Genomic DNA, 20,896 nt, shown 5'->3' with positions numbered 1-20,896 from the left:
GTGTCTGTGAGGATCAAATGAGATAATTTGAAAGCCCAGTGCACAGTGGAGGGCACTTGCTATTATAAGTGTTAACTACTGTGTGCATATATATATGAGGGTATGTAGATATACAATGTCTATAGACATTAGATATAGATATACAAATGTCTACAGACACCTCTTCTCTCTATATGAATATATAGGAGCATGTGTATGTGTGTGTAAAACCTGTATGTACAAAAACCAAGAGGCATAAATGTGAAAGAAGAGTATTCCTCTCATTGGGGGCAGTCCATTAAAAAAAAACGAGGGATGTCATGAAATATATGCAAAGAACAATAGGGAAAGGGTCAGTGATTTAGTGAGATCACAGAGTATATGGAAGGGATTAAATATAAGAACACTAGGAAGAAAGGAAACGACTGTAGATAACACCTATTTATTTGTTGTCTCCCCCATTAAAATGTGTGTTCCTTAAGTGCAAGAACTACATTTTGGGGGCCTTTTGATATTGAGGGTCTGGCACATAGATGCTTTATTAGTTCTTGTTGACAAGTAGAGATACAGCTAATATCTGGGCATTCTTGAGTGAAAAATACTACTCAGATATTTATGAATATCTTTGTTTTTAAGCACACTTTAGATTTCAAACTGACTAATTATGTGACAAAGTTAGGACCCAGGACTTCTGCCACCAAATTCTCTGGTTTTTTCCATACTACTTTCTAATTTTTCACAGAAAGGCTTCCTGACTTCCAGTCTTTCTACTTCATTATACTGCTTCCCTCTGCTTGACCAGCAGGCCCTCCATCACATAAATACCTCTGGAATCCTATGGAGCCAGCACACCCACCATGACTGCCTCTGGTTCAGCCTCCTAACACTTGCTTAACAACCTCTGACACAAGCTCAGGCTTTCAGTGTTTTTACTAGTCAAATCTAGCTCTTATGTCAGCCTTGTTGAAATGCAATGGTTACACAGAAAGCATTTTATCTGACCTATCATGTCCCCTTTAGCATGCAAATTCTTTCCACTGGGATTTCTCAGGGTCCTGTTTTTGCCTTGTCCATACAACTATAAACACTTGTGTCTGAAGCCCTGCCCCAGGGATTCCAGGAATAACACCAGGGGCCTTATGTTCAGAAGGTCAGGACATTTTTACATGAAGTCATGCACTATGCCTCCATAAACTTAGTCTCTATTTCTTATCAAAATAGAATGAGCTTTTTTCCCAAATGAAATTCTTACATTTTTGAGGATTTAGCATAGGTAAGGAATTGTATGCCTAATGGGCTGTGCTTATTTCTGGAAGGGATTTCAACATATTCCCATCCCTTCCTGGATTCAGCCCTTTCATTCTAGAGATTCTCCAAATATGTTGCATTCTGTTTTGGGAATTTAAAGTTCCTTCCTATTCCTTGGCCTTTAATAACCCACTCATTAGGGAATTCTAACTATCTAACAGGCATTTTCCAGCCCAAGCAACTTGCAAAGGCACCTTGCTGTGTAATGTTCCTTACTTAGGAAATGAAGGAAATATACTTTTGTATGTCTTCTTCCCCTATTAGATTGTAAACTCCTTGAAAGTAGGGACCTTCATCCTTATTTTGCCCCTATCATTCATCACAGTGCCTGGAACATGTTAAGTGCTTAATAAATGTTTATTGCACTTAATTAGAAAAGTTTTAGAAAGATGAAGACACTAGGGCTCAGAGGGAAATGCCCTATCCAAGGTCACATATAGGTGGTTCCTAACAGAGGGAGAAGTTCTTGAATTTTGGGTTGTGTTCTTTCTGCTATCCACAAGAGGTGATCAGAGATGGAATCCCAGAGAGCAGAGGAGAAGGAAGGGGAAAATGGAGATGTAGTCTCTGAAATTCCATCTCAAAAACAGAGTGGAGAATAGTAGACAACCTGGGTCATCGTTAGGGAGATTTCTTTGAGTGTCAGTTTCCTCTTTTGCAAAAGGAAGGTGTTGGTTGGTGGTGAGAGGAATGACATCATCTGTAAGATCCTTTCTAACTTAAAATTCAATGATGTGCAAAGTCCTGCTCAGGGAGCGGGAAGGAACCTTTGTGTTTCCTAGGTCTCACCTGCTAGTGCCTTTCCTTTCAGGCTGTCCTGGGTTATTTTCTTTATGATGACAAATGTACCCAGTTTAGAATGTAAACACCTGAAGAGGAGAGCTTGCTTCCTTCTGTGCATCCCTGGAAGTGCCTGGCCCACGATGTTAGTCATTTACTAGATGCTCATTGATGGTTTAAAGAGACCTTGGCCATCAGCTATTCCAACCTCCTTCTTTCTACCTGCCAAGAATCAAGGCTCCAAGCCAAAGGTCAGGCAGATTGCGGTGCCCTGTGGTTTTTAGTCTTGCCTGACCCTTCCTGACTCCATTTGAGGTTGTTTTTTGGACAAAGGTTCTGCAGTCGTGGGCCATTTCCTTCTCCAGTTCACTTTACAGATGAGGAAACTGAGGCAAACGGGGTGAAGTGACTTGCCCAGGTCCCACAGCTAATACGTGTCAAAGGTTTTTATTAGCTATCTTTTGAGAGGAGGATGAGAAACCACAAACCAGTATCCTTCTCTAGCTTTCGGAGGGCGTGAGGAACTTTCTAAAGCTAGAGTTTATCCCATAAAACCCTCGCTTAAGCCATTTTGCTTCGGTTTTCCGGGAACTAATTGCTTTCATAATAGGGATGCGATTATTTCTAATTCTCCGCCCTAATCGCATTCTTAAGTGGGGAGGACGGGATGGGGGCTCGGAGACTGAGTGGCTTTAGCCGCCCTGAGCCCGGGTAGCCTTTGTCAGGATTAAGGAAGGGTGGGCGGAAAGGAGCTTTGGCTCCAAAGCAGCCGATTATGTCACCTCATCCCAAAGCTGCACAGCACAAGTCAAGCCGCAGCCGCTCCAGGACCAGCTAGAGCTGCAGTGCAGCCGGACGGTCCAATGCAGCAACAGCAGCATATGTTATCAGTCGCCCCAAGGAAGGTCCCGAGAGCCCTACGCGGTCTCGGTCTCGTGCCGCACCCAGGCTGGCTGAGAGAAAGGAGGGGGGTTGTAACTTCATCGCCATGGCAACAGTGACGTGATTTTACCCTGGATCTAATTGGAGGAAACCCCGTGGCCGAAGCCGCAGCCTACCGGCCAACCAAACTTGCGGGGCCTGACCCACCCTCCTTCCCTACACTTCTTCCCCACCCAACCCCACCCCGCCCACTCTCCCCTCTACCCCCCCCTCCTTCCGCGCGCTCCAGCCCTATTGGTCAGCAGCTGGAAAGGAGGCGGAACGGGCAGCGGAATGGCCGCGCCGCATTGGGCCGCCGCGGGCAGTGGGCTTGCCTCCGCTGCCTCCCGCCTCTCAGCGCTCGGGGGTAGGGTGAGACGGGGAGGCTCCTTCGCCAAAGCCTAAAGCGGATCAAAGTAGGGGCGATCGGAGGCGGTGAAGGTGAAGGTGAGAGCTGGGGGGCGGGAATGGCCGCTCGTGGCCGGACCCTTTTTCGGGTCTCCTTCCGTGAGAAGGGGTGACCGAGACCGGCAGGGAGGTCGGGGAGTATCCTCTAGATCTTCTCCGGAGGGAGGGAGGTGGGGGGTGGGGGTGGGGTGCGGCACTAACCGCCACCGCATCCATTTTGTGCTTCCTGGAAAGGAGCCGAGGCTGAGCCCGGGAATCAGGGAGCACCCTAAGGTAGCGGCGTGACTGGTCCTTTCCCATTTAGCGGGCGGGGCAGACTGGCTCAACCTCGGTGTCCGGAGGGTGGCCGCCGCCCCGGACTCGTCCCGGTCCGCTCGCCCGCCCGCCCGCACGCGCGTCCTTCCCCGCCCCCTCCCTCGGCCCGCCCTCCCCTCCTCCCGTTCCGTTGCCGCCTTCTGCTTTCCTCCCCCCATTCTTCAATCTCCACGTTCCCCGAGCTCGATTTGGGGCCCCTGCCCTCGGGGAGTCCCCCTCTTCCGCCCATTAGTTGCGTCCCTCCTTCCCGCGGCCTCATTTTCCCAGTCTTGGATTTTTCTGCGGGAACCCATCGAGCAGGTCCCGAGAGAGCATTTCCTCCTTACTGGGAGAAGGGCGGGGCCGGGGGGCCTTGGAGAAGTCGGGGTTTCCCCTCCAGGGGCCCCCCTGCTGCTCGGAGCGGCCCGGGTCACACACCCACACCCACACCCCCGCCCCTCCTCCTAGGTGCTCGGGCGGTGGGTGTGGCCGGGGTGGGCTGGGAAGGGCGGTGCTTCGGTTACCGGCCCGAGAAGGGGGCTGGGAAAGCACTCGGGAGACAAAAGGCTGCCGGAGCAGCCCCAGGTTAGGTGTCCGAGGTGCTGCCCGGGGTGGAGCACGGATTGTCTGGAACTGTCGGCGCCCCCTTCCCCCGCCTCCGATCCCCCTCGTCTCTGGCTCTCAAGCAGCCTTTCTTTTTCCATCTCCCTCCACCTTGTAGGCTTTTGAGGACTCTTCCTGGTCTGGGTCGCATCTCCTCCTGCCCTCACCCTCGTTGCCGCGTCTCCCGCTCCTCAGAGTCCTGCCGCCGCCGCTGCCCTCCCTCCCGCCTGAAACCTGTCCGCGATGGAGAAGACCGAGATGATCCAGAAGGCCAAGCTGGCCGAGCAGGCCGAGCGCTATGACGACATGGCCACCTGCATGAAGGCGGTGACCGAGCAGGGGGCCGAGTTGTCCAACGAGGAGCGAAACCTGCTCTCGGTGGCCTACAAGAACGTCGTTGGGGGGCGAAGGTCAGCCTGGAGGGTCATTTCCAGCATCGAGCAGAAAACGGACACCACTGACAAGAAGATGCAGCTGGTCAAGGACTACCGGGAGAAAGTGGAGTGTGAACTACGATCCATCTGCACCACCGTCCTGGTGAGTCCTGGCTCCTCTGCGTGTGGGAGGGTGGAGCAGAAGAGGGTTATTAGAAGCCAGGGCTGATCCTCTTGCCTGATTTCCCATTCCTGAAATGAGAAACATAGTAGCACCTTCTAAAAAGGATGGAAGCCTGCATTTACTAACCTTGAACAAAGTTCTTTTGCCGGTGGTTTTGGAATTTTTGCTAGGTGGCTCATTTCTGGTTCCCTAATATATTTCAGTACTTAAAACTCAAAATTGATTTTTAATAAATCTTTATACAATGTATTTTGTCACAGGCTCAGTACCTACTAAAGTGTTCCTTTGTGGGAAAGATTTTAAAACGATTAGGATTTCCTTTTTAGTTGTCTAAATGACTCATTGGCTTGGTAGCATCAAAACCAAAAACACATTAAAAAATAAGCAAGAGTTGTTAAAAATAACAAAATATAAAAACCCACCACTCAAGCCTAATACCAGTGTACCAATTTAATCTAAGTGCAGTTTGAAGATTTTTCTCTGAAGTAGAGGCTTTTCAAATATAGAAGTTTCACAGTTGTAGGTGTTATATTTCTGCCATAAGGGAAAGGAATAATTGGCACAATTTGCAAATTCTAAAATGATTTCAACAAAATTTGTAAATGTAGAATGCAAATTGGCTTTTTTTTTTTAAATGGGGGTGAAGAGAGCAGCGCGCACACACACACAAAGACGCCAGCTAAATTTAATGAAACTTCGACTTTTCAAATTGTTTACATTTTATTAAAGGAATCTAAAGGTTTGCTATTGACACATTTTAAGAATAGAGTTTAATATGTAAAACTTAATTTTGAAGTTCAACAAACACATAGAAAAAGTACATTTAATACCATAGAAGCAAAGCAACAAATTTTATTTTGGGCAGTATCAGTTTTAGCAGTTTACTAACATTTTCATGCAGTTGTCTTAATTTAACTGTGATCTGCTAAAATGGAATCACTTCTGGCAAGCAGTAGGTAAGGGAAGCTTTCCAAGCTTTTAAACTGTTCTGCCTTAGTAAGAGTGGATATGTTGGGTGGAGTGGGTGACTATTGTGATTCAGCCTTCTTACTGACAGATAACATTTTTAGCTTTGTCATTGCATGTACAGAACTTTACTCTTGATCTGTATGGTATGTTTTTTAAGTTAGTATAACATTGCATATTATAAAATCCTCCTAAGATGCCTGCTAATTTGTGAGGCAAAAATCTATAAGCTTTTTATTTGTATTTTTTACCCATTTGATTTTGTGTTTTGACTAATGCTTTTTGTTACTTTAACCTCTACTTAATGCATTTGTTTTTTCAAAACAAAAATGGTGCTGGACATTGGTCATCCACCAATGCATGTTGAAAGTAGGCATGAATATTGACTGAGTTCAAGAACTTGGTCTGCTCTGATGTATTACTGGTTTGGGACTTAGGAAATTGGGGTTCATATCTTAGTCCTTCCGTTTGCTAAGCTATGTGACCTTCAACAAATCACTTCACCTTGCTAGGCCTCCAGTTCCGAATCTATAAAATGAAGATGTTGAATTAAATGATTAATCTATGCTACTTCGTGGATATTTTAAATAATTGCTGATTGAGACTCTTTCTAGCGTTAATAAAGTCTTAAGAACTTGAAACTATTTTTGAGGATTTAGCACATTTATACACTCTTCTTATTACTTATTACTCAGAAAGTTGAGACAATACCTGTGCTTTCCAAGAGAGGCCAATGAACTGTGTAGCTCTCGAATGGGATTTGAAATCAGAATCGAGGTTTGATTGGCACCTGAGAGAGCCTAACAAAGCTGAGACAAATTGTTTTGCCCTTGTAATTCTCAGTTTCCTCATCTGTAAATTGAGGGTGATATTTGTATGACTTATTTCATAGAATTGTTTTCAGTAAAACTCTGGAACTGATACAAATATATGAGTATTAACTTTTTTAAGGGGTGGTGATTCATCAAGAGTAATTAGAATGGGGTCATGCATATATTCCTCATTTATGGCTGTTTATGGGTTAGTGTGATTTGAAAGAGAGTTAAGTGTCTTAAATTAGCTTTATAGTCTAATAGTTCTTTGTACCCAGTTCTGCTGAAAAGGCTTGGAATTGAAGGAGAGGATTACATACCAAGGGAGTTAAGAAAAGTTGAAGCTGAGAGACCAGAAAAATATATAGTAGCTGGGCTTGTGAAGTAATTGATGACTTAATTGTGAACTGGTAAAGATTTTTATTGAAAACATGGATATGTTTTATGCTGTAGTTCAGAAATAATTTTATTAAATTTATGTATGAGCTGAGTAGACTGGTAAAATAATGCAGATGTTAGTAAATTGGCTAGGAGAGGTTTATATCATGAATGTAGAAGTGACATGAAAATGGTTTCAAGTTTCTATGCTTGATAAAGGTAAAATAAAGTCCTTTCAGTATGATCTAGATGATTGTAGTGTTTATTATAGTATGAGGGAACTCTTGTGAAACTTCCTTAGTTATCTATAAAATGAGGCAACTGTGTGAGAACATAGCATTTAGAACTGGAAGGACCTTAAAAATTAGCTAGTCACTTCCTCTATCAGAGACCTTTAGTTTCCTCATCTGAAAAATGAGGGACTGTACTAGTTAATCTAAATCTTAGGGTTCTCTCTAGTTCTTTTTGGTTCCAGTAGTATTCCAAATATTATCACTGCTTAAATGTTCCTATTCAAAAAAGTATAGCCAAGTTAAAAATGTAAGTAAAATGATAGGTGTTTCCTAGAATAGGAAGTCATTGAAAGATTTGAAGTGGATTATAGTTATGTGAGATAGTTGAAGATGAATAAATTTAGGAAGGATTAGAATGAAATCAATTGGTAAAAGTGGGTCTGTGTAATTTCAGGAATTAAAGTAGTCCATTTGGAGTAAAGTGATTAAAAAGGCTTTGGGTTTGTTCATTTATTGCTGAGGAAATCGCAACCAAGCTGTTCAACCTGAAGCAGGGAGAAGGGGGAAGAATGGCTTCACTTTCCCTAATCTATTTTTGTTCCAGTTACCCCCCAGGAACCTTCACTTGAGCCCTCCCCTAATCTACTTTTATCCCAACCATTCCAAAGCTTTTCTCTTCAAACTTCCCATTCTACACTGTCCTTATCAGAAAGTTTCCAAACGCTTATTTTTCTGAAAAAATAAGTGTATTTTTCTTTCAGCTCTTTTATCTATTCTGCAACTCAAAACTCCTTGACCTTGGTCTTTATTCCAGCCTTTGAAAAGGTTTCTCTTCTCACCAAAGCCAACCCACTCTATTTATACCCCAATACTATTCCTTCCCTAAGCAGATTTGCCCTTAAATCATTCTTTTTTATATTCAAAATGGGCTGAATTCTTCTTCCCTTTGTTCTGGTCATCTTGTACCTGGAATGTGTTCCTTTCTCACTTTTCTACCTCTTAAAATCCTTCAATATTTAGCTCAAGTTAAACCTTCTACATGAAGCCTTTCTTTGCCATCATCACTCTTCTTTCAACTCCTTAGTTTTTTGTGCCTTTCACCCAAAATTCCCCCAAATCTATTTTGTTCTATATTTTGTATGTAACTATATATACTTATTTTCTTACCTAGCTAGATTGTAAACTCTAAAGCAACGGACTTACACTTTTGACTGTGAGCACTTGACATAGTATCTGGCACTCATGGTACTTAAATAAATGGCTTGTTCAGTTGCCTACCAACATCCCCAAGTCTTCTCCCTTTCTTGCATCTTCACTTGGCCATAACATCTTAAGCTATCATCCTATATCTTGCTTCCCTTTGACAAGCTAAACTTCTAGAGAAAGCTATCTGTTGTTATTGCCCCTTTTTCTCTCTTTCCCACATTTCAGCTCTTTGCATTGTAGCTTCTGATTTCATCACCCAAATGAGATGAAGCCTCTCTTCTAGGTTATTAATGATTCTTTAATCAACAAATACAAGCTTGATTTCTCCTGACTCTAGTAACTACCCTCTGGGAATCCTCTTATACTTTCCCCTGAATATCCCTCAGTGTCCTTTGTTGGATTAGCAATATCTTGTCCCCTGGCTGTGGGTAGACCTGGAGACTGGGTGATCTAAAGATCACTCATTTCAATTATTCCCCAGAGTTAATAATTTATTGAGATGGCCCCTAGATCTCTACAAGTAGCTCTAGTCTCCTAAACTCTTTCCCTCTATTTGTTGTTTCCTTTGCATGGTTCTATTTGGGGTTTTCTTGGCAAAGATACCGGATTGGTTTGGCATTTCCTTTCCTAGATCATTTTACAGAAGAGGAACTGAAGCAAATAGGGTAAAGAAAGTTTAGGGTCACACAGCTAAGCTAGTAAAGTGTCTACTCCTTCATTGTCCCTCATCTCACATATAAAATCAATTGTCATATCTCATTTGATTATGTATTTTCTAACATCTCTCATACCTATTCCCTTATCCCAATTCACATGTCCATCACCCTATATTGGACCTTTATTACCTAACTTACATTGCAGTAGCCTCCCACTTGGTTTTCTTGCATCCAGTTTTTCCTTTTTCAATTCTAGCTATAAGATATATTCTTTAAACACATCTGACCATGGCACTTCTTTGCTCAGAATTCCTCTGATATTTAAAGCCCTTCTCAATTAAGTTCCTGCCTACCTATAAGACTTCTAGGCTTATTTCACTCTTCTTTACATATTCTGTGTTTTAGCCATACTGACTTCTATTCACAAATATTTCATCTTTTCAGTCTTCAACAGAAGCTTCTTTCAAAGCTGTATTCAGGTGCTACCTGCTACATGAAGTCTTCTCTGACTCCCCTCCAGTTATTTTGTATTTCTCTTATGGGTTCTTTTATATGTTCGTGATGCTTTCCCTACTTTTTTTTTTTTAAGGCTGCAATTTACTAGGTAACAGGTAATAGACAATAAATACTTTTTAATTTAAGGTCTTACTTAGTCTGAGATGATCCATTCGATATTTTTTGTTGTTTGATTGAATAAGGTCAGTTGGTAAAATGCAAATAAAATTTCCAGAATTAAATTAAAAGGAGTCAGCTTGAGGGATGTGGTAAAGAAATGAGAGGGTCTTGAGTATGTTTCATAATGATAAGTGAGAGAGAAACATCAAAAGTTTTGGGGACAAGATATTATTTTCTACATTTTGGAAATGCAAAACCAAAACCCTGCAGTTGAATACTCTTGCCAAAATTCTTTAAAAATCATTAACTTGGAACCAGAATGCCTTTGTTTCCTAAAATATCATATTGCCTATATGCTGTTTTAAGAAGCTTTTTCATTCTGAATAAATTTATTTGTTATGATTGGAATTCCTTATGATTCTCAGTACATTCAATACACTATGGTTTAATGAAATCAGTAGGCATGATAAACTGTTTTCACATGGTTCATGTTTAACAAGAAATTGATATAGACAAACATTAATACAAAGGTTATGTTAAACTTGATAATTTACGGCCCTCTAATTTTAAAAATATGATTTTGTTGACTTAAAATAAGTTCACTTTAATACCAAACTTGGATAAAGTTGATTTGGTTCAGAATCCCAAATTAATTATCATCTTGAAATAGTACCAATCTATTATTTTTGAGGATTGGTGCTTTTCAATACCATCTGTTAGTTTTGTGTCTTAAAAGTACATTCTGCGGGCAGCTACATGACATGGTACAGTGGATAAAGTACCAGCCCTGATGTCAGGAGGACCTGAGTTCAAATTTGTACTCACACACTTAACTCTTCCTAGCTGTGTGACCTTAGGCAAGTCACTTAACCCCAATTGCCTCAGCAAAAAAAAAAAAAGAGAGAGAGAAGAGAAAAGTACATTCTGTAAAGGATAACTTCCTAGAATAATTAATGAAAAATCTTATTCTAGAATTTTGGAGGAAAAGTATATATAGACTGGTAGACTAGACTACAGTGATCTAATAGTTCCTACTATGTACAAAGCACAAATAATAGAAAAGGTCTTTTGCCCATTTTTGTTTTAAATTTTTAAGCTCCTTGAAGCTATGCTTAATTTTTTATTGTCCTAAAATATATTAATATTACCCTTTACAGGCATGCAAAGTGTCAATTATTTTAATCAAAAGAGGACAGTTTTCAATTTTTTGTTGTTTTCCACTAAATCTTTGCTGGCATTTTAGCCTTTTTTTAATAGAACTTTTAAAATTGCTATTTTTCATGTTCTATCATTTATCCCTGGTGTACAGATCTAAGGAAAATGTCAATTTCAGCATAGGTGCAAACATTAACATTTGTTACGGTTTTTTTATTTATTTATGTTGATAATTTAAACAGAAAGTCACAGGTTGACCAAATCATGTTTCTGTCTTACTAAGAATTCATTAGCAGTTTAAATTTGTAAATTGTCAGGAAGGTCATGAAGATACAAAACAGGACAATCAAAGTAGTGAAAAATGCAGCTGTGCTGGAACCAATTCCATTGTGTGGAAATCAATGTATGTTTGTGTTGGACCCCAAAATAAAGAAATTAAATATAAAAAGGACTAGAAAAGCCTCATTGTAGAGTGGTTTCATTTAGAAGATAGTATTTGAAACATGGATCTCCTCCTATAAAGATACTATAGTGAATATACTGTGTACTTATGGATTGTACTTCTATTGATAAAAATGATTTAGTCAAGAGATGTGTACTTGATCACATTAATTCTTTTAAATTACCAAAAAAATCAGTGGAACATAGTAGATTGAGGGTGGGTCAGCTCCTGTTCCTGATGCTAATGTTTTGGTCAATTTCATCCTACCAAATGTTTAAACCAGACAGTAGGTTAGGGAGGAGTTGCAGACTTTTATCGGGTTCACCCCTTTTCCAGTTCAGTCACTTAACCTCTTCCCAAAAAAGATAGCATGATGGCAAACAGATGCACCTAATGTTGGGTTTGTTTGGTTTTTTTGTTTTTGTTTTTGTTTTCAAAGAAAGCAAATCCTTTATTATGGTTATACAATATTCCTTTCTTGACTATCGATCTTGAGGGGATGAAATTAATAAATTTGAGGCCAAAATGGTTTCTTCAGTTGTTTTCATTTGAATTTCTATGGTTCAGTAGTGGCAAACAGAATGTTTTAATAAGAATATGTATAGGATGTAAGGTTTCTGGGTGCCTCTGTGGAAATGAACTTGGGTTTTAAAAGATTGTATCACCAGACATCAGTTTGAGGATCAGTCTAGATCCTCTCTCTCTTTTAAAGTACCTTATCACCAAAAAGTTAGAAATCTATTACCATATCACCATTCTACCTGTACTCTATTCTCTACTCTCATTTGGGAACTCAGGTTTCTCACTACTGGGACTTTGAACTTTGACTGCTGAGTATTAACTTTATTTTGACCAGATCTAGACCTACCTTTTCCCCTTCATTGATATGAGGTATCTTTTGGGAGGGTATACTTTTTATTCTGATAATTCATGATAGACATCATGAGTTGCTGCCAATACTCTGGAGAAAATGTAGTAAAAACTAAGGGTTTTCCAAGCTTAAAGTCAATATGAAAACCTGGAAAATTCTTAGTACCAACTTATAGGCCACATTGAAGACGAAAGCCTATAACTTAAAGAATTTATTTTTTACAGTGATGTAAAATATTTTTTATGGATGCAGTGTCAGTTGATTCTAATGATATTTATAAGCTCTAGAAAGTCCTATATTATAGCACAGTACTACCTTCCTAACTAGTTACTGTGCTAATAGATGTGCACAAAGTAGTTTCCTTTCTGTGCAGATGCTATTCCATTTTAAAGAAGAAAATAGTTCCTTTTTTTTTTTTTTTTTTTTTTTTTTTTTTTTAATCTAGGTGTGTAGGGTAGGGAGATTATAGTGATATATGACAGGTTGACCAAAGAGGATGGATGAATGAGAAATCTTAGTCCATTTTTCTCAATGAACTGGTAGGCACTAAAATATTTTCTCAAATTGTATAGAATTATCCCAATTTCCTTTCTACTCAGAATTCTTAAGTACTATAGAATCATCACTTTAATTGATTATATGAATGAAAAGTAAGCTGAATTATAGATTTGAGAAATTCTCAGTTTGAGGCTAATGTCTGGTCAGCATTGGACAAAGCATTGTGTAAGACAGTTGTCAAACTCATAGAAAGGATCCCTCCAGGCTGCATAATTAGAATAACACAAATCAACATCGTCTATGTTTTATTGTATTTTTATTTATTTTGTTAAACATTTCCCAATTACATTTTTATCCGAACCACTAAGAATTCTGTCCTCAAACTTTTTAAATAGGGGGGCCAGTTCACTGTCCCTCAGACTGTTGGAGGGCCGGACAAAAGTAAAAACAAAATCTTTGTTTTGTGGGCCTTTAAATAAAGAAACTTCATAGCCCTGGATGAGGGGGATAAATGTCCTCAGCTGCCGCATCTGGTCCGCGATCGAAGTTTGAGGACCCCTGACCAAGAATTCGCTTTTAGTTGATTTTCACTTCAGTAGCTAGAGATGCTTTCCATTTTTCATAAGCTTTCTAAATAATCTTCTAATTAGGATATTTTAAAATAGCAGTCTACTTCTTTAATCTGGTAAACTATTAATCTTCAATCCTTACTTAGAAATGGTGATCCTATTCCCTTTCTACTTTCCTCAAGTAGATTTATGGACAAGGGGATTTTCATTTGCATGGGATGGGTGGGATTTTTGGGTTTTGCCCATAGCAGTGTATGAAGGTAATCTACTTGGGAATATATGTGCTGGTGCTGGGGCCTGCATCAATGAAGAGAATACCCACAGTGATCAAATCACAGATCCCTGAAGAACTGAAATATATTACTCACCAAAGTTGGTAACTTGCTGAAAGCTCTCTTTACTCATCTGCAACCTTAGTAAATGAGTAAGTTTGGGAATTTAAAGCTAGAAGAAACTTAGATGTTACCTGGTCCAGTTGCTACTTTCTAGAAAGGAAAACAGGATTTGAGAGGTTAGGTCACACAGATAGCAAAAGTAGGTTTTGGCCCCATGTTCTCTGACCATGAATCCAGTGTTCTTTCCATGGTATACTATGGCCTCCTAGTTAATGCCAATTGAATAATTAGTTTACCAGATGTTCTGAACTATCAGCATCATACTGCTTCCACATTTTTCTGTTAGAACAAACTTTCCAGATATTTTTATTACAGTGTCTCTAATTCTAGCTGGCTTAATGTTGGAAAAATTGTGCTGATTATCTCTTGACTATTTGAAGTCAGGCTGCAGAAACATGGTTCTGTCATGATTAAGAGATTGGAAATGTTCATAAACTTAATATGGGCCTGCCAAGAGTGAAGGTTAGTAGAGTTCTGGGGGTAGATCTTCACAGAGACAACTTTAAAATGAATTGTAGAACAGATATAAAAGTTACAATGAATTATAAAGAGAAAAAATCACCAGGGTTTGTGGTAGTGTTATAAATATGTCTTCTGGAGTATGGTCTGACAGATTTGGAAAGAGGTAAGGAGGAGAACACAGTTAGCAGTGTGTTTTAATTTTTTTAAAAACTATTGACCATTGGCTTGGTGGTGTAACTGTTTAAGGATGAAGCAAACTATTTTTAGAGCTTCACTGCCCTGTGTACACAAAACAGATTCAAAGTAATAGAAGTGGTATGAAAAGTAGATGATGATGTTCAGTAGTAGTGATGGTATAATTATCACAGATGTATCTCAAAAAGGAAATTTGGATTACAGCAATAGCAATCTTTGGTATTTAGCTTTTGGTAGAATGCTTACATTTTTGATTCTCAGATTAAATCTTAACATGATTTGTAATGCTGAGTTAATTGACAATCTAAATCCAATTTATATGTTGCAAAAAAAAAATGGTCTTTTGAAAAAATTGAATAATTCATAGGAAATGTTAGTAAAGAGTAAATAATACCTTCTTTTCTTACTTTTTATGGTACCTGAATTTCCCTACTAAAAGTTGAAAGAATTGGAATGTTGTTAATTCAAACATCTGAAGACATCCAGTGCCTCATTTATCTTTTGGGGAAGTGTTTAGCTTATCAAAATATGTGGAAGTGCTTGCATGAAAGAAAACCTTGTTTCAGTCATCAGAGCTGCTTCCTCCTACTCTATCAGAAGATCTTAAGTTTAGTGTTAAACCACAGACTTAATAGTATTATATAATATTTCAGCACCTGTTGAAATTTAAGTGTACACAACCAATTGAATACTTTTCCATACAGTAGTTTTCTTTTCTGGTCTATTACAAACCAAGAATTTAGCCTCCCACTACTTCCCTACATGTGCTCTGTTGCTCTAGCCAAACTAGACTTTGGAATTCCTTGCCCTTCCCCACTCTCCTCCTATCAATCTTGCTTGCCCTTTCAAGTTCAGATCAAATGACAACTTACTTATGAAAACTTTTCCTTTTTTTCCTCCTAACCCCTGTATCCTTATTCCTGATAGTCTGCCTGTCTATATGAGTGAGTGTGAGTGTGTGTGTGTGTGTGTGTGTGTGTGTGTTTTCATATTCTGCCTTTTATGGCTTTGTCTTATATCCCCAGTAGATCCATTCACCTGGGAGTTGTTGGGAAAGCTTCTGACACTTAACTGGCTTTTCTGTCTGTAAGCAAGCTATTTCACCTATTCATCCCCTTAAGTTATAAACAAAAGTATGCTCTATTGTTGACTTTTATTGGTATTGCCCTGCAAGACACCTTTTTAGGTATTATCAGAGACACTAATAAGACCTGAGTTACAATAAATGTTGTGCAGTTTGTGGTCTAATAAAGAACTTAAAGAATATAAACAGTTAACTAGTACAAATGTGAAAGTGCAAAAAAAGTACAGGGTTCTGTGAGTTCAGAAGTAGAAAAGATATTTTCTCATTTGTAAGTACAGAGATTATGCCTTAACTCATCTTTGCTTCCTTCCCAGTACTTTGAACATACCAGACATTCAAATATTTGTTAAATAGATGATCTAGTTAAGCATATACGAGAAGATAGCATAGTCAGATCTTCGATTGATAGACCAGAAATATATGTCCGTGCTTAATCCTTGCCAAGCATAGTGGGGAGTAATTTCCCTTCTCCCTCCTAAAGTAAAATAAGAATATTTGTGCCAATGGCATATTTTAGTAAAGTGATTTTATTAACTTAGTTTTGCTTAAGATGACTTTTTGCATTTTAAGAATTAACATATCAAACTCTTAAAATGTTTAAAGAAATGAGAAGCTGAAGAGTAACTTGAGAAAAACTCTTTACAAAAAAATATAGCAAAAAATGTTTTTGGAATTTTTTTTTTTTGCCTTCAGTCTTAATAGGGCTAGGAAGAGATTTTTTTATAACCATATTATTTTCATCAACTATCCACAGCTAGTTTTTTAAATTCCTGTTTAGTTCACAGTCAGGCTAGGTAGAGGTAGAACTTGTACCAAGGCCTTGCTGACCTAGAAACCAGTCTCTGTCTATTAGACCACATTGTTTCTTCTTATAGAACTGCCTTTGTGTGAGACTAGAAAAAATTTCTTCTATTCTTAGTCATCTCCATAGAGCAAGTAAAGATTCTTAAGATTGGAATTTTATTGCAAATACAGTGGGAAATCTTATTTACATGGTTATCTGGAAAATCAGCCCCCTGATAGTTAAGATGTTAAAATGCTCTTTTCTATAATTACAATGCTACTTTAGACTATTTTAAAAGGTAATCACTTATATACTTAGAAACGTTATCTTTCCACACTTCTTGTCTTAGAGTCCTTAGCTTAAGTGCCATCTTCTGCTGAAAGACACTTTCTTGATTGTGTCTTCCCACAATTATTTTGTATTTGCTTTCATTAGATTTATATTCACTTGAGTCCACATTAGTTCCTCAATAGATTGTAACAACTTGAGACTAGGAACAGTTTCATTTTTGTCTATTTTTCTAGTGCCAGGCATGTAATAGTTGCTCAATAAATGTTTATAGATTAATTATTATTAGTCTTTTCTTGGGGGTCGAGCAAAACTTGACCCAAATATACTAGGGTTAGCAAAACATTGTTGACCTATTTTTAATTCTAATAACATCCTCACTATGACTTCAGGATGTCTGTCCAATTTAAGATTACTCATGACTAAACCAAGTGTGTGACTTCCTTTGTAGCTTTTTTTTCCCTTTTAAGGAAAATGAACATTTTAATTTCCTCACTAGTTTTTTTCCCTTTCCTTTGCAATAGCTAGGTACTGAATTCTTGAATGACTTTAAAAAAGAGCTTTTAAATGTTAACTGTACAATGATAAACTATTCCTTTATTTGGCTATTACATTTATTCTTTGGAACAATCAATTTTTAATACTGGCAGAGAAAATTCTGGAGTCTCAAATTGGTTTTGATGTGCACCAATAAATGCTGAAAAATGATACTGGAAACCCCCAATATGTTTATATTTAGTTATGTTCTGGATCCTGAATTAATTTAATCACAGAGAGAAGGCCCATCACCCTTGGCTTTTGTCATCTTATTTTCACCCAACTGCTACAGAGATGATACAGATATAGTAAGGCTGGAAGCATTTTTTCAGAACTCCATTCATTATGAAACAAAGAGGAGACTCTTCCACGAAAAAGATTTAGAGCTATTAACCAGGTTTAAGTGGCCAAACACTTTAACTATCTTTAGGTTCATGCCTATCTGGACGGTAGTTCTACCCCTTGTATATTATTGTAGTCCTTTTTTCTTTATACTTCCTCTTCCCCCACCCCCAACCAACATCAATAAACAGAAGCATATTCATATTTTGTGGTGGGGAGCTATCTTATGGTATGATGGTATGATGTTTAATGTTAAGAAATTGGGATAGCCACTCTTTGCAGATGATATGATGGTATACTTAAAGAATCCCAGTGATTCTACTAAAAAACTATTAGAAATAATTCATAACTTTAGCAAAGTTGCAGGATACAAAATAAATCCACATAAATCCTCAGCATTTTTATATGTCACCCACAAAATCCAACAGCAAGAGATAGAAAGAGAAATTCCATTCAAAATATAGCATAAAATATTTGGGAATATGTCTACCAAAGGAAAGTCAAGAATTATATGAGCAAAATTACAAAAAACTTTTCACACAAATAAAGTCAGATTTAAATAATTAGAAAAATATTAAGTGCTTTTGGATAGGCTGAGCACATATAATAAAGATGACAATACTCCCTAAACTAATCTATTTATTTAGTGCTATACCAATTAGACTCCCAAGAAAATATTTTAATGATCTAGAAAAAATAACAACAAAATTCATATGGAAGAACAAAATGTTGAGAATCAATCTCAAGGGAATTAATGAAAAAAAAGAAATTGGGATAGAATGAAATTATCATGGACACAAGGTGAGGTGTGAGGTCACCCTATTTCATACAAAGAAACGAAATACTATAGCAATTTCAACTACTACAGGAATTTAGCACTCTACAGGGAACTGTTGTGTGATAATACTATTAAGAATTATTAAACATTTTCTTCACATATATTTGATTTATTTTAACCATTTTTGACAAAAAAGCTTTCTAAAATATATCACAGGTGTACTTGCCTTATTAAACAAAGATTGTCCCCTAGAAATAAAACCTTTTGTTGTTGGCTTTGGGGTCGCTGAAGGAGCTGAACCATGGACCTTACTAATTGTGGTTAGCTTCCTTCCTGAGAATTCCAGCTTCTCTCAGTGTGCTTTGTCTTGGGGCACAGGAATTTCTTTCACTACTGTTTTCTAAATTTAGTTGATTAAAACCCAAAGTTGAAACACTATAATAAGCCTACTAATGTTATTGGTTCCTGAACCTGTTTGGCTTTCTTCCAGAGACATGTCTAGTCTAATCCCTAAATTGCATTTCTCCACTAGTGTTACTATGAGACAATTGATTATTTCATTCTAACATCTACTCCCCTCTTTCCCACTCCCTCAAGACGTATTTTCTAATTCTTACTCAGAAATGCAAAATCAGAAATGGTTTAAAACAATTAACTGCATGTAAGAGATAACTATGTCCATTTACCATACTGTGGCTTCTAAGTTTTCACCAAATCTTTAAAAGTTCCCCAATTTAGCTATGCCATATGATCCTCCCAAGGCTAAAAATCCACCCAATGGTAGTTCCCTAAAAAAAAAAAAAAAAGAGAAAGGGGTGCAATACTGATTTGGAATCCTCCCACTTGTGCGAATATTCTGAATCTATTTTGCCTGTTCTATGTAAACACTCAAACATTATCCAGATTTGCAGTTAAACTTTGTGTGCTCCACCCACATAACTGCATTACAATTTCACATATACTCCAGAGTTTTTGATCTTTTTTGTGTCATCTATTTCAATGATGAGGTAAAGAAGGATCCTCAGTGATTTTTTTCTGGCCTTCTCATAATTCTGTTAAGGAAATTGAGGCCCAGAGAAGGGAAGTGATCTATCCAAAGATCACACAAATGGTAAGTTACATCATCTCAAAACTGTAAAAATAAAGACCTGAAGGAATCAGGTGCACTTAAATAAGTCCAAAGTGTTATAAGGATATCATTATTAATATAATTTCCATGGCTTTGCCCTGTGGAACAGAGGTAACTCTGGAGGTTAATTAAGATGTGGGACTATTGACTCTAGCCCCACACTGCTGTGCTTTTTAAATTATTGATCTTTTTATAGTTCTCATTCTTGCTATCAATGTTCTTCTTGCTCCTTCCTATCTTTGTCCCTATAAATAAAAAAAACTTTTTTGGTCTTTTAGTTTGCTGTGAGTTTGTATATAAGGTTACCAAGTTTGTAAGAATTGGGTATAAAATAACTAAATACTCCCGAGTCAGGTTTCTCTGGAGTAAAAGCATGTGAGCTTTTATTAATACATGGACTTGAATGATATCTCTTAGCTACTTAAATCTCTGCCATTTACATGGCTTTTTTGCTAGCATTTCTGGAATTTTCCATCTTTGCTATTAATAGCAATGATGAAGTGGTACTTTTGAGCTGTCTCTGCCAGGACTTTCCTCCTCTTCATATAGCTCTATTCTATTTAGGTTTGTGGTCTGTTTCTCTTAGGTTTGCTTACAGAGCTCTCTTTTCTAGCCTACTTTTCCATTTCCTAAAGAGCATGATTTTTAACAAGAGTTGACCACTATAGGTTTGTCCAGTCTCTGTTAAAAAAAAAAAAAAAAGAGTTCTTTGTCTATTTGAAATGGCTTTGTGTACATGTGTACTTTTTAAATGCAAATACCATGACAGAATTGATATGAAAGTGTCCAGGTTTCAGCTTACTGACTTTGTGATCCTTGGCAAGTCTCTTCTGAGCTGGTTTCTAATCTGCATCATCAACTTAAGTATTGAGGGAAAATATTTTGTAAACCTTTAAATCATTAAAGTAGCTTTTAGTAATATAAATATGACTGAATAAATGACCTTTTGTCCTAAATAGGACATTTGTCTTAAATGTCAATTTTACATTATCCAGTGTCAATGATAAAGATGTCATGTTAAAATTTTGGGTTATCTAACTTACAGCTAAGTTTTAAGTAAGATCATATTTTTGAGGTTAGTTTTATTTTGAGTTCTTCAAAGAAGTTGTTACACAGATGAAGAAATTGAGGCTCACTTGACAAAAGTCATATATAACTTTAATAATAATAACTACTAGCTTTATTTAGGGCTTTAAGGTTTGCCAAACAATTTCTGTATTTTATCTCATCTGTGCTCACAAGAACTGTTTTTAGTGTAGGGGCTTTTATTATTTCCATTTTAGAGTTGAAGAAACTGAAGTAGAGAAAAGTTACATAGCTAGTAAAGTTCTATGCTGCATGCAAAAACCAGATCTTTATGATCACAAGTTCAGATAGAGCACTATCCAATAATACCCAGCATTTATTCTCATCTTATATATGTTACCTGAGGCACAAAGTGATTTGCTTCAGGATTACAGCTAGTATAAATGTTTTGGCTAGATCTGAAGTTTGTGCTTTTTGACACCCAGATCAATTCTTTATCCACTAACTGCCTTTTATAGTTTCACTTGTTCTGAAGTTTTAACTCTTCCACATTTCTTTGAGTATCTAATCTTAAATTAAGGCTTACAAAACTACAGTTTCTTTAAGCATCAGTTCAGTATAATT

The 20,896-nt window shown here is 37.9% G+C and overlaps 1 protein-coding gene across 1 annotated transcript in view; it reads left to right on the top strand.

Annotated features, from left to right (window-relative positions):
- The first annotated feature begins 3,142 nt into the window (after positions 1–3,142).
- Positions 3,143–20,896, top strand: part of YWHAQ (tyrosine 3-monooxygenase/tryptophan 5-monooxygenase activation protein theta) — a 32,403-nt gene continuing 14,649 nt past the window's right edge. Inside the window, exons 1-2 of the mRNA XM_031951216.1 lie at positions 3,143–3,435; positions 4,412–4,830. Coding sequence (XP_031807076.1) covers positions 4,537–4,830 — 294 coding nt within the window. The 5' untranslated portion in view covers positions 3,143–3,435; positions 4,412–4,536. The remainder of the gene's footprint in view (positions 3,436–4,411; positions 4,831–20,896) is intronic.

Source organism: Sarcophilus harrisii, chromosome 2 (genome assembly GCF_902635505.1).
Source record: "Sarcophilus harrisii chromosome 2, mSarHar1.11, whole genome shotgun sequence".
Taxonomy (NCBI): domain Eukaryota; kingdom Metazoa; phylum Chordata; class Mammalia; order Dasyuromorphia; family Dasyuridae; genus Sarcophilus; species Sarcophilus harrisii.
The sequence above is the reverse complement of the archived record's forward strand: the minus strand, read 5'-3'. Positions and strand labels throughout refer to the sequence as shown.